Here is a 14,393-nt window from a genome sequence, read left to right as displayed (position 1 = left end):
CATGATTCTGTTAAAATTACATCTCGTGCTCTATGACACACTTTTTTCACAATTGGAGCCCAGTGAATCCTGATATTGTAATCATGGAATAGATCCATGCAGTTAGGGAAGAAAAAAGTTCAGTATAATCAGGTAGTTAGCTGGCCTTGTTTTTTTTGGGCACATGACATTGCTAAACCAAACCCGACCAACTGAGACATCCCTAGGTCACATGACTGCCTCCACAGTCTTGTACAGTAGATACTAATAATTATGGGTGCAGTACTACATCCACCATTCCTCTTACCGTAACGAACCTATCATATTGAAACAGGATAAATTCAGACTCATTTGACCATATGACCTTTTTCCATTGCTCCATGGTCCAATCTTGATTCACCATAACTCATTGAAATCTTTTTTTCTTTTAATAACTGCCTCACTGATAAGTTGTTTTTTTCATACAGCACAGCTGTTTAGTCCCAATACATTGAGTTCTATTTGCATTTTATGCGTGGAAATGCACTGAATTTAACGATTAAACATTGCTGTGGGTTCTGCTGTTAATCTTCTATGATCTCTGATTAAGAGGATCCAATATTTTTTTCTGCCTACATTGCTTCTGTAATTATAATGGTTCATCACAATCCTCACAGATTATCATAATGTGTAGGACAGCTCTTAACCCGGTTTTAGTCATAAGCAATCTTCTTAGTTGGCTTGATGCAGACCAATGATGACAGTACTCACTACTTCCACTAACTTAGTGTTAGAAGGCAGTAACTCTTACAATGATAAATTGATCTTAATTTGGAATTAGCATTGCAGCAGGATGGCAAGCTATTTTTTAAGCTTGAATTAATTATTTTTGTGAAGTAATTTAACACATAACTTGTATACACCGACTGATTAAGAACAAAAAATTTGAGACACCAGCAGAACCATTCAGAAATGTTGTTAAAATACATGAATATTAGACCTTCAGTAGTGTATTTATCAATTAGACAATCAATGCCAATATCATTAAATATTAGAAAACCAATGTCACTGTTTGACCTTTGGTTGTATAACCAGATGCTGTATAATTGTAAGAATTTTTTTCTGCTCTTTGTATTAAGATATTCTTTTTATTCTCATGTTGCACAACATTTTTTATCGAGACTGAAACTAAATATTTTGAATGTTTCTATTTTGCAACTTTTAAAAGAATACAGTGCTGTACTACCAAGAGATTGTTCACACAATGCTATGGCTTGTTTTAAGGTCCTGGAGCTCACCGCAGAGGACAGAGACACCGGAGAAAACGCCCAACTGACCTTTAGCGTTGTGGCTGGAGACCAAGAGCAGAAGTTTTATATGGTCAGTCACAAGCAGGAGCAGCGTGGCGTCTTGAAACTCAAGAAACGTTTGGACTATGAACGACACAGCGAACAGAGGTTCAACCTCACACTGAAGGTATATGGAAGCTTCACAAATGATAAAGCTTTGGTCAATTGAAAATAACTCAGAGTCAGCCTGCATATCTTTTTGTTGGTGTTGTTGTTTTTTTTTCTCTTCAACTTATGGGATTTAAATTCATGTTTGTGGAGAGAACCTTCAGTCAATGGCATTGAATATGTTAAACATATCTTCAGTGTGATAGAAGCCAGAGGTCGCACACTGCGGCACTCCCTGGAGTTGAGGTGTTGAAAAATGAAATTTTAGTAGACATCTTAAAGATGTGTTATCACATTGGCCCAGAGATTGTTCCTTGAAACTTTTTAACGTTATTGAAACGTTATTGAAAAAAATGCTCTAAACTATTTTTCTCAGCACTTCTCTTTGTTCCTGTCAGCTCTTCCTTTAAAAGCTATAACAAATATTTCTCAGGTGAAGAGAATGCTGTGAAGCACAACATGTATTGAAATCAGTAATTAGTTTTTACTCCATGGAGACCTTAAAAAAAAAAAATAAAGCAGTTTATTAAAATCACAGTAAATACAGAGTGACACTACAGTCAAGTAAATTTGGTTGACAAGAAGCACCTCATCGCATATTTATCTGTCTTACTCTAATCCTCTATGACATGTGAGACTGTGTGTGTGGTTCCTATTAAAGGTGGAAGACCTGGACTTCTCAAGCCTTCTGCACTGTGTGGTAGAGGTGGAGGACTACAATGATCACGCTCCAGTCTTCATCCCACACTTTCTAGGACTTGCCCCACTACCTGAGGACATCAGTGTGGGAACCAGTGTGGCACATTTGGTGGCCAGTGACTCAGATTCAGGCCAGAACCGTGATATCATCTATAGTCTATTAGAAGACTCAGATCCTGGGGGTCTGTTTACTATCGACCAGTCTGGTGTACTCTCGGTGGCCCGGCCTCTGGATCGAGAAAAAATACCCCAGCATCACTTGGTTGTCATAGCATCCGATCATGGGGATCCACCTCTAACAGGCAGTGCAACAGTTCAGCTGCCTCTGTTGGACGTAAATGATAATGGACCAGAGTTTGAGGCAGCGTACTCCCCGATAGTCTTTGAGAATGTGGCTGGACCACAGGTAGGCTTGACTCAGTTTGATCTCAATATTTAACATCCAACGCACGAGTTAATGCAGGAAGAAAATCAAATCATTGATCATGGTGGATTAGGTTAAGAGGGGGGAAAAAACCTGAACTAACCCCAAACTTTCATTCTCTCTCTCTGCTTGTTTAGGTAGTAAGATTGAACCAAACATCAACCCTTCTCCGAGCTGTGGACCAGGACTCTCCCGAGAATGGGCCTCCTTTTCACTTCACCGTGCCCTCTGAGTATCGCCACAGTAATGATTTCTACCTTCAGGACAACCTAAATGGCACAGCAACATTAACAGCTCTGAGGACATTTGACCGTGAGCGCCAAAAAGAGTTTCTCCTTCCGATCATTATGTGTGACAGCGGCTATCCAGCCAAAACTGTGACCAGCACTCTGACTGTGACCATCGGGGACCAGAATGATCATGCACATGTGGCGGGGGAGAAGCAGATTTTCATTAACAATCACAGAGGTGAGAAGGTTGTTTTTTCGTTTTTGGCACCAAAAGTTGGAGACAGAGTATGGGCACACCCATCTGATTAAAATAAACCCCAAAAAAGTGTTTTCAACATCAAGCACATTTTGAGCAAGTTTCTATTTCACCCTGCCAACCAGTTAGTTCCTAATCAGTGTGTAAAACACACATTCACACGTTTTATTATGTCTTTCATAACTTCAACTCATCATTGTCACTTCATCATAACTGTATGCATGACCTGTGTTTGGTCAGAATTACTCCCATGGTTGTATTCTAAAGTATTCTAATCTTCTGCAGATTTTCTAATGGGACTGATTATTGAAAACAGTTTCTGTGCTGGTTTGGATGCTGTGCTTCTAGAATGATTTCTGCTGGTAACTTTTTAAAAATCTTCTATGATGGATAACCACATAATCAAGAAAGCTTTTTACATGTTGGGGTGGTTGATTGAGCTTTCCAAAGCCCAAGTAATCTCTGGAATAAGACCCCAAAACCAGACTGGCTGAAAAGAAGATGTTGTGAGGAGCAGAAACTAAATGGAAATCAAGGAAGAGGAAGTTAAGTTTTGCCTTCCCTTTATCATTGTGGGAAGTGTAAGATCACTGGGCGATGAAATAGATAAGCTTGCTGATAAGGAACAGCGGGAGTGAGACCTGGCTGCAGAATCAACTCTAACATGTGTCTACTTCGCCTTAAGACTATATGGACAGACAAAGACAAAGGCGGAGAGGTAACAGTATATAAGGAGGGATTTCAGGGTGTAATCCTGGACAAGTCACTGAGGAGTATATCTGCATCTCAGAGATAGTTCATCTGTTACCTAATGACGCTGTGTGTGCCACCATTAGCTATCGTTGCCAAGCTACAAGAACATTCCTCCGATCCACTGATGGTGATTTCTACCATGCCTCTCTCTGCTACAGTTTGTCATATGTCTATACTAAAAGCAAATCATTCAAAATGTTAAATACTGCAGCAATTGTTTTTCCCTTCGGTGAATAATAAGCTATAATTAAATTGAACTGAACTGAATTAATCAAGCTCATAATAACATGACCTCAAGTCTTCTTCAGTCAGTTGCATGTAATTGTATATATTTTAAATCAGAAAAGACCAGACAATTTTTTTCAAATCAGTATTGGATACAGTACTCACTTTTTTGTTGATTATTTGAGTTGGACATGAGAAATATGATAATCTGATAATTCTTCAAGGACAGGAACTATTTGATGTTGTTCACCTCAATCAATGAAAGGCCTTACTAACTCTATTGACGACTAAATTTCTGTCAGAACCACTCTCGTCAAAACGAGACGAGAAACAGAGATGAATTTCAGAAGCTTATTCTGAATGCATACAATTGTGTTTGGCGGTATGGCTCTGTTCGGAGGAAGTTCCCGACTTTTCCATGAGCTCCATGGAAGCCAAGACAGGGAACAGCAGCATCCTCAGGTGGAGTGCCTTCCATTTGCTGTAAAGGCAAGAACTCCCTAGAACAGAGCAAGCAACAATGAACAACAGTATGACATTGTTGGCAATGAGAAGTCGGTGGAGCAGGGGAGGTGGTGGGTGCAAGCAGAAAGCAAAAAGAGCAGTGACAGAAACCAAGTTTAAATGAAGCGCCCCAAATGCCAGCATCCAATTGCGAGCAGCAGCTGATTACCCATAAGCGCAGTTGGTTCGTGGACAGCCATAAGGGTTGGGTCGGCGTCAGCCAATAGGCAAAGGGCGCGTTGACTACGTGGTCTGCCAGAACTAACGCGTTGCTCCATTACAACCGTTTCATTCATTTTCTTTTAATTAGAATGCCTTCCATGAATGTCAACAAGTTATTTTAAGTAGTTTTTCAAAAGCCTCTGGCAAAGTCAAAAAACAGACTAAGATTTATCATGCCAAGGTCTGCCTTTAAATTTGGAAGGCCCTAAATAATTCCTGCATTCTCTCTGCTAGATTATAATGATTGTGCTTTCAAATTGCATGTTTGGTTGTGCATTTTCTTCTTCTTGTGTAAATGAGCCACAGTCTCACTTCTTGGTTCTGCTGAAGGGAAATGCTAAATGATGCCTCAAGCACGAACATTCGGGTCTTTCATTTTTCATGAATTTTCTTCATTTTTAATGCACCTTAGGTGTTTGGGATATATTATGCAGTGTGTAGTGTTGTGATTTTCAAGGCTCTTAGCATTCTCATTTTATTGTTATTACATACAAAACAGATGCAACACACGTATGTACATGGCATGTACAGATGAAGTGTCAGTGCTCTCAAATTCAATGTGTCTTGTAATGCTGTATTAATGTCACACATAGACACACGGTAAACTCATGTGGTGATGCATTCTCTCTATTCAGGCCGAATGCCAACAACAGTGCTTGGAAAGGTCTATTCTCCTGACCCTGATGACTGGGACAACAAAACTTATGTCTTTGAGGGACATGTGCCAAGGTAAATAAAGTGTATTTAGTCGGTCTTTTGTTTCTGAAAGAAATATGCCGTAAATGATTTGCCAGCACTATTTAGAGACCTACTTTTTCCTGTTGATATATCTCATATTTTGATATTGATAAAACACAATATCCATAAAAATAAACCTGCTTATTCTAGATGACTCTGTAAAATAATTTAATGTACATCTTATGTTAGAGCAGAAACATATTCTATTGATAGTCTGAAAAAAACTGATTACATTATATGCAGTATTATAATCTCTTAAAATAATTTTGTATTCCTTGTTGTTTTTAATCCTTTTGTAGACCGACACAGCAGAGTAGGTGGCAACAAAAACAGGACACAATAGACTAAGCATTATTGATGATCCTGACATTATTGTTCACAATAGACACATTGAAAAATCCACTGTAATTTATGTCAAGAAAACCCGGTGAGGGTCACTGGGTTGCTTTCGTGCCTCAAGCCACATTACACTTTGAAGCCAATGTTCCAACAGAAATGTCAACATTTTTGCTTTTGTTGTCATTTTAAAAACTGATTTATATTCACACACCCGTATACACAAGCACAGATACAATTCCTAAAAAATGAAAGTCACACACCAGCAGCCCATGACTTCATCCTTCAGGCTCAGCTGAACCCATATTTTCCTATATTTTGTCTTATAGTACATCCTTTATTTGAATCTTTCTGTGTTTTTTGGGTTCACTACGCTTCTTCTGAAACTTTGTTAGTGTTTTTGACTTTATATATTTTCATATGGATAGTTCAAATTAACTATTTATTTGTGTTTTGGAAGAAGATCTGTACAGTATCTGCTTAGTTGCTTTGTTGAACACTGCAGTAACGTTATTTGATCAGGAACATCAGTGCAGATGAATATTTACTGCAAGTAAATACTTTACTTCAACTATTCAACTATTCGAAGTAGAAGCACAGGAGCTACTGTTAAGATAAATAGATGATATATTGATCAATAGACAATTGCCAAAAAACAGACAGAAGTAGATTCATTAGCTATAGAAAACTGTCTTACAGTGATGCAAATCCTAATATTAAGCACTCGATCTAAGACATGGTGTACTCACCAAAGAATGTGCTGTAAGTTCAATCAGACCTTGTATCTTCAAGTGATTTATTATTTGATTTGCCAAGGTTCTGCCTTGGATTTCTTCTCGAATTAAACTTGAATGTGCAAATTTACTCTACAAGGGCTGTTTGGAGTAAAAGGAACAAGTGTAATTACTTCCTTGCATGTTTGTGTGCCTTTGAGTCTATCTAATTCTTTTGTTTTTCCTTCTCCTTAATGCGTCACCTCTGCTACCTTTCTGTTATTGTCCCAGAAGCCAATTTATTAACAGAAATAAAAGCTAAATCACATATTGTGCTGTAATTAAAAAAATGGTTACAATGAGCAACAGGTAATTCTTTTTCTCCATGCCAGCAAAAAACATTTTCAGAGGTATGCCCGTATGTTTTTTAATTGTTCAGTGTTACAGTCCCATTTTCATGATCTTAAATACAAGAAATAACAGATAAAGATTTTGGTTGGATGGTTAGAGGAAGCCAGAGTACAACGAGGGAAGCATGCGAGCTCCACACAGAAAGTTCCGGGCGGTCGGTGGCGTAGTGGGTTAAGCAGCCGCCCCATGTACAGAGGCTTAGTCCTCGTTGCAGCTGGCCCCGGTTTGACTCCCGCACCGAGCGGCCGTTTGCTGCGTGTCTTCCCCCTCTCTCTGCCCCCTGCTTCCTGTCTCTCTCACACTGTCCTATCATTAAAGGCATAAAAAGCCCCCCCCAAAAAAAATACACACAGAAAGTTCCCAGTGCAGATATGAACCAGGAAGTTTCTTGCTGTCAGGCAATAGAGCAAACTGCTACACCACCGTGCATTCCACCGCTTTATAAGCTGAGCCACAGCCGTCCCAGTCTTTTATTCAATCAAAGTCATGCACTATCTTTTATCAAAACACAAATGAATGTAAATTGCAACCGGACTGGTTGGCTGAAGTTCCGAAGTGTTGAACTGGTAGCTGTGAATTTACATCCAGGTTATCTTCCAACAAAATTCATGTGTGTTATTTTGATGGGCGTAAATGTGTCACTCTGCACTGTTGCAGGGGTGTATCAGTGATAGTCAAGAAGATGAGTACAGGCAAAAAAAGTGGTTGACCACTTTGTTGCATTGTGTGAACAAGACCAAGGAGACACCTGTGGATTTTAGAAGGACTAGGAATGATCTAAATGCTATTTCTATCCTGGGAGAAGAGGTGGAGAAGACTGAGCAACAGGCTGAACTGGACATGCAGCTCTGAGGCTGTCTACAAAAAGGGACAGAGAAAAGGCTTACTTACTTACTTATTGAGTAAGCTTAGGTCCTTCAGTGTTAGTTGCAAGGAGTTGCAGATCTTCTATAAACCTGCTGAGAATAAGACCACATATTTGTAATAAAAGGGTGTATTAATTAAGATCATCTGTCAGAGAAGCAGTGGGTAGTGGAATTATCTCAGCCATCAACAAACATTCTTGACACTGCGCTGTTTACTCTACGTACTATAGATAATAAGTATGCAGTGGTGCTCAGCATTTCTTCCCTCTGAGCTATATACTATGTTGACATTTGTCAAACAGTAAAATGAATATTCTCTGCAGTGTCACTGAGTTACGTACCCTAACAACTCATCAATAATTCTTCAGAGATTATTAAGAAATAGTTTAGACTGGGTCATGCATCGATCGCATCGCTCACCTGAGTTAAAACTGGATGTTGCAGATATGCATGTCACTCCCGGTTGATTGTAGTCACGAGACTTGTGCAGTCATCCCATGTTTGTTGTTTCTCCTCAGTTACTTCATCCTGAACAAACGAACAGGGTTCCTAATCATCAAGGAGAATGCCCCAACAGGCACCTATCAGTTCCAGGTCCGTGTTTCAGATGGAATTTGGGCAGATGCTGTCTCCACCGTTACCGTGCACGTGAGGGAGCTGCGAGATGACGCCATCTACAACTCAGGCTCCTTACGTCTGGCAGGTGAGACTGACTCTCATAAGTCACACTCACTATGAGCTCTGGTTTAAATGGCTGTCCACTAAATTGTATTTGGAACATTTGACCACTTAACGTTGTTTTGTGGTTTTTTTGTGACCCAATGTCTTTTCCTGATGCTCATTCAGTTTCTTATCATATCGACGAAAATCCATAAGGGGCTGTAAACCCATTGTTGAGTTGACACAGCACAATGTGTCACGTTCCATTAGCTGAGGAAGACGTTGTTGTTTCTTGTTCAAATAACTACTTAACAAAGAAACAAAAAGAAAAAAAAAAGAAGGGAAAATAATCTTCAAAAATCCGATGAATTGACTTTCTACAAGCAGCATGCTTCCAGTCTTGTGTATATTTGGTTGAAGATGCGAAAATGTATGTACAATGCTACAAAAAAATGATATGTACAGTTTACAGTCGAGCGTATTTGTCTTTTCTGTATTGTTTTGACATTTATATAAAGTGTTTGACGCCTGTAGATATGGCTGCTGCCTGCTGTCACCCTGCCTGCTATATTTATGGACGATGACTTGTGACTTTCACAATATTGAAAGCAACAATGTCATACCAGAAGTAGCACCAATTTGGGAAGATTCCTGTTGACAAGGAAGTGTTGGAGAATGTATTCATTATTTGCAGACTTGTCTCCAGTTACAGATGTAGAGCTGATCAATGTTTACTTATGTTGTAAGCAGTGTTTCAGAGTTATGTGAAGGATTTTTATTTTTGCAAAAGATAACACTCACTGTTAATTCCTCTATTGGGATCCCAGTAATTCAATGCACATTTGAAAAAAGACTGTTTTCACTACTTGTAGTCAGAATAATTTGTTGTTGAACAGCATCCATCATTACCTGATGTACAGCATATGGACTGTCTGCACAGAATTAAATTAGTTTTAAAGAAATGGGACTTCATGGCTGAAAGATTTTTACGATTTCAGAGATATTATTATATTTTTAATAGAACCAGGAGAGGCCAATAGATGCTCTCTAAAGATAAGAGAAGAGCAGAAGAAAATATTAAAGAAAAAAGAAGGTGCAGGTGAGAGCCAAGCCTCACATGAGCAGATAAAGATTTTCTTCTCATTCTACGAGTAGGCTGAGGTAAATGAATGTGCACTAAATCCAGAAACAGCATGGCGGAAAGCAGGTCCGCATTTCTAGGTATTTGAATTCGAGAGATGAATGTATCTTTGAATTTCCACCACGGGGATGAGTAAGGTATTTTTTCTATTTCTATTCTATTCTATGTGAAAAATTTAGACAAGCAAATGTATATCTGAGATGAATAATGGAAATTAACTAGATATAATTGCTGGATAAATTATTCTCAATTTGGTTCCATTTCCTTTGTTACAGGTAGTCAAAGCAAAATAAAGATAGATTATTCAACAACTTATCCCTGTGGGGTGGTTTATTCATTGAGAACTTGAATGGTACCCCTGCCATTAAAAGCCTGTAAGGTACTTTCAATTCAATTCAATTCAGTTTTTTTTATAAAGCTCCAAATTAAAACAAATGTCATCTCAAGTCACTTAAATATTATAGTCCAATTCAAGCCAATTAGAGTTCAGTTCATTTTAATCATAATTGATTTCAAAATAATCCAATTCATTCATATAGAGCCAATTCAAAAACAATATCCTAGCTAAGGAAACCAACAGATTTCACCGAAACTTCTCTTCAGTCCAATCTCCCGTCCTGAGCGTGCCTGAGGCGACTGTGGAGAGAAACGACTCCCTTTTAACAGGAAGAAACCTCTGGCAGAACCAGACTCAGGAAGGGTGGCCATCCGCCTCAACCAGCTGGGGTTTGAGAAGACAGAAAAGAGGGGAAATAACACTGTAACACCATTCAAAGGATATCTGTTGGAACAGGGAAACACAAGTTAATGACCACAATAATGTCACAGGTACATAATATCATTTGAGAAATTAAACAGGGGAAAAAGAGAGTAAAGTGAGGAAAGGTGTGACAGATGAGGCCCCCCAGCAGTCTAGGCCTGTAGCAGCTTAACTATGGGACACTTTGTGTATTGATTTAATAAACACTTGAATGATGAGTATTGGTGTCTGGTATTACTGAGAATTCTCAGTGGCTTGTAACCTGCAGACAAATTGTCCCTGACTGAACTTACTTAATGACTCTGATATCGTCCTGAGGTTCAGGCAAGAGCCCAAAATGTATATGTGTGTGTGTGAAAGGTATACGTTACAGAAGCCGTTCCCAGGATTTAATTTTTCCACGTGGAGCTTTGGAGTAAACATTCATTGATATACAGTCTCAGGGATTATGAAAATATGCTACTTATAGCATTACTTACACCCTCCTTGACATTTTAAATCCCATTTCAAGAACAAATGTGGAATTCAATAAGGAAGCTCAAAGAAAGAACTAGTTAAATCTGCCTTAAGAAGATTAAAGCATCCTTTCCTCTCACTCTCCTACTCGCTTTCTCAATATTGTTGTAAAGGTAAAAAAAAATGTAGTAAACAAAAAGTCCTTGAAATGTCCACATTCGTGTCTGAGAAAACCACCATCAGACACACTAATTTACCGCATACAGCAGGTTGGTGCTTTTTGTGTTACACAAGGAGTCTCTAAAGTATCCCAGCAAATTAAATGTCTTTCAAAAGACAAAGAAATGTAAGAGAACTAATCCTCTGCCTGTTTTTGCCTGTGATGTGGCGGTGTTTTTCTAAGTACTGTAACTCATCTGATGGAACCCACCCAGCGCACTTACTGTACTTACTGAGTGGTACAGGGGAGAAAAGATAGACAAAACTTAGAATAAGTTTATAGTTTCAAATGGTAATTATTTCATAATTGCACTGAAGTTATCTTGTCCAAGAAGTTCTTATGGGGACAAGGAGAAGCAACCCTAACCCTAAGCAAGCAGGTATGACGTTTTACTCACTAATTCTCTGCAGGCTGAAGGAAGACGGACAGGTTGTGTCATCACAGTCTGGCAGAGTAGTGGAGCTGTAGACTGGTCATTATAACATTTTCATGATTTCTTGTTTACTCAATAATTTAATTTAATCATGATACCTCATTTGTTTTCATATTAACTTAAATAAAATGTAAGATGACAATATTTCTTAGTCACCTCTCCTGACATTGGTTTTATATTCTGAACTCTTTATTGTACATGTCACGCTGCAGGCACAGAAGGACACTGGGACTGAGCGACAAGTTCAGAATGAAAGAGTCTTTATTTTAGAACTGCAAGGTTCGGGACAAACGGGCCAGGGTGAGTTCCTGCAGGAGAGCTGCAGACTGCTCGGGGTCGGACGGACTGGGGAACAGAGCCAGGCGAACAGATCCAGAAAGCCGTAGTCCAGTTATCAGGGTCAGGCAGAAGACAGGTCCAGAATCAGGGAATTCGAGTCCAAGGGGGGTAGGAGTCAAACAGGGAGGAACCGGCTGGAGGAGAGGGTAGAACTGGTCGAGAGGAGATCAAACTAGTTAGCGACAAGGTTGCGATATCACAAGTGCTTACGGGAGGCCTGAAGGTGTTACCACATTGGGTTTCACAATAATCTGACAATGTGCAGATGGAACCCCGCCCTTATATAGCAGCAGCTGGTGATTGATGGAATGAGGGACAGGTGAAAATGGTTACAGCTCGTCAGGAGCTGTGACAGCACACTATAAGTTGCTGTGTTTGTGAATGTGTTTGCGAACAAAAACTAATTAGATTGCAGGATTACTGCCATTAAAACATAATTAGTTAGGTTGCCACCTGCCGACAGCCGCGCCTGTTACGGTGTTTACTGCTCGGAAGCAGGGGACTGCTCGGTCTACACAGAACGCAGTGATATGAAGGGAGAGAAAATAGCGCCAAGCGATTGTCTTGACTTTTTCCTGGAGAACGATTTTGTGAACGCATATTGTTTTGAGAAGCAAAACGCTTTATTTTTTAAACCCCAGCCAACTAGCTGGACTACCTTCGTCAATGCCAAAACGAGGCCGGAACTCGTCTCACAGGACGCAGCCGGGAGTAAGAAAATGTTCATAAACAATATTGCTAGTATGGGATGTCATACAGCTTCATGTCAAAAGAGGCGAACTATCCCTTTAATAACAGACTGATAGTATCTTAACTATGGGATGTTCGAGGGTTACCTGAGCCATCCATAACTATAAGCTTTATCAAAAAGGAAGTTCTAGGCCCTTAAAGTTAGAGAGGGTGTCTGTTTCCCGGACATTTACTGGCAGCTTATTCCACAAGAGAGGGGCCTGATAGCTGAAGGCTCTGCCTCCCATTCTACTTTTAGAAACTCTGGAAAGTAAACCTGCAGTTTGGGAGTGAAGCGCTCTGTTGGAAAAATATCTTAAGCGATCTTTAAGATATGATGGAGCTCGGTCATTAAGAGCTTTATATGTAAGGAGAAGAATCTTAAATTCTATTCTGAATTTAACAGGGAGCCAATGAAGAGAAGCTAAAACTGGAGAAATATGATCTCTCCTCTTAGTTCTCATCAGAACTCTGGCTGCAGCATTTTGGATCAACTGAAGGCTTTTCAGAGAATATGTGGGACAGCCCAATAATAAAGAATTACAGTAGTCCAATCTTGAAGTAACAAATGCATGGACTAGTTTTTCTGCATCACTCTGAGACAAGATGTTCCTGATTTTAACAGTTCTGTCAGAACCACTCTCGTCAACGAGACGAGAACAGAGATGAATTTCAGAAGCTTATTCTGAATGCATACAATTTATGTTTGGCGGTATGGCTCTGTTCGGAGGAAGTTCCCGACTTTCCCATGAGCTCCATGGAAGCCAAGACAGGGAACAGCAGCATCCTCAGGTGGAGTGCCTTCCATTTGCTGTAAAGGCAACAAACCCCCTAGAACAGAGCAAGCAACAATGAACAACAGTATGACATTGTTTGGCAATGAGAAGTCGGTGGAGCAGGGGAGGTTGTGGGTGCAAGCAGAGAGCAAAAAAAAGCAGTGACAGCAAACCAAGTTTAAATGAAGTGCCCCAAATGCCAGCATCCAATTGCGAGTATCAGTTGATTACCCATTGAGCGCAGCTGGCCATAAGGGTTGGGTCGGCGTCAGCCAATAGGCAAAGGGCGCGTTGACTACGTGGTCTGCCAGAACTAACGCGATGCTCCATTATTACGAAGGTGAAAGAAGGCAGTCGCAGAAACCTGTTTTATATGCGAGTCAAATGATAAATTCTGGTTAAAAATAACTCAAAGGTTCCTCACTGTAGAACTAGAAGCCAAGGAAATACCATCTAGTGTAACTATAGCTATACAGTTTCTCCCTGAAGTGCTCAGGTCCAAAGACAACAACTTCAGCTTTGTCTGAATTTATTCCACAGATACAAAAAAGTGTTGAGCACAGATGTTCCTGGCTGCGAAATGTCTCAGTATGCTCAGGCAACAAATGGCAAAAAATTAGCAAGAAACTTAAACTTTACACCTTCCACTTACAAATATAGATGGATTAAAAACAAACTGTTCCACTGTGCTTGTGGTTATACATGAACAGCGGAAGAAAAGAAGCACAATGTTTTCAAACAGACTATCATAATTGTTCTTTCTTGCTTTTTAGCCACACTCATAACATTACACAACTACATGGGTGAAATTGTATTTCTTTTTTTGCAACTATTTGTGTGAACTCCCTAGCCAATAGACAAGAGAGTGATATTGCACTGACTCTGATGAAGCCTCTGGGGAGGAGAAAGCAGAAGAGGTTGGATCAAAGCCAGGTGCAAAGGCTGCCATTTTGTATTAGGAGTTACCATCCTTCCCCCAGCCGTACTCGCTGTCTTTCTGTCTGCCTGTGTCCCTGCTTCTCCTGCTGGACCGAGTGATGGGAGCTGACATTCGCCTCAATCCCTCACACTGTATCCACTGAGTCCG

The 14,393-nt window shown here is 39.9% G+C and overlaps 1 protein-coding gene across 1 annotated transcript in view; it reads left to right on the top strand.

Moving 5' to 3' along the window:
* Nucleotides 1-14,393, top strand: part of LOC142383713 (neural-cadherin-like) — a 371,241-nt gene that overhangs the window by 216,690 nt on the left and 140,158 nt on the right. Inside the window, exons 20-24 of the mRNA XM_075469412.1 lie at nucleotides 1,243-1,434; nucleotides 2,077-2,520; nucleotides 2,676-3,006; nucleotides 5,364-5,457; nucleotides 8,311-8,495. Of these exons, the coding sequence (XP_075325527.1) occupies nucleotides 1,243-1,434; nucleotides 2,077-2,520; nucleotides 2,676-3,006; nucleotides 5,364-5,457; nucleotides 8,311-8,495 (1,246 nt within the window). The remainder of the gene's footprint in view (nucleotides 1-1,242; nucleotides 1,435-2,076; nucleotides 2,521-2,675; nucleotides 3,007-5,363; nucleotides 5,458-8,310; nucleotides 8,496-14,393) is intronic.

The sequence above is a fragment of the Odontesthes bonariensis genome, chromosome 1 (assembly GCF_027942865.1).
Source record: "Odontesthes bonariensis isolate fOdoBon6 chromosome 1, fOdoBon6.hap1, whole genome shotgun sequence".
Classification (NCBI taxonomy): domain Eukaryota; kingdom Metazoa; phylum Chordata; class Actinopteri; order Atheriniformes; family Atherinopsidae; genus Odontesthes; species Odontesthes bonariensis.
Note: the sequence above shows the minus strand (reverse complement) of the source record. Positions and strands in the feature narration are given on the sequence as shown.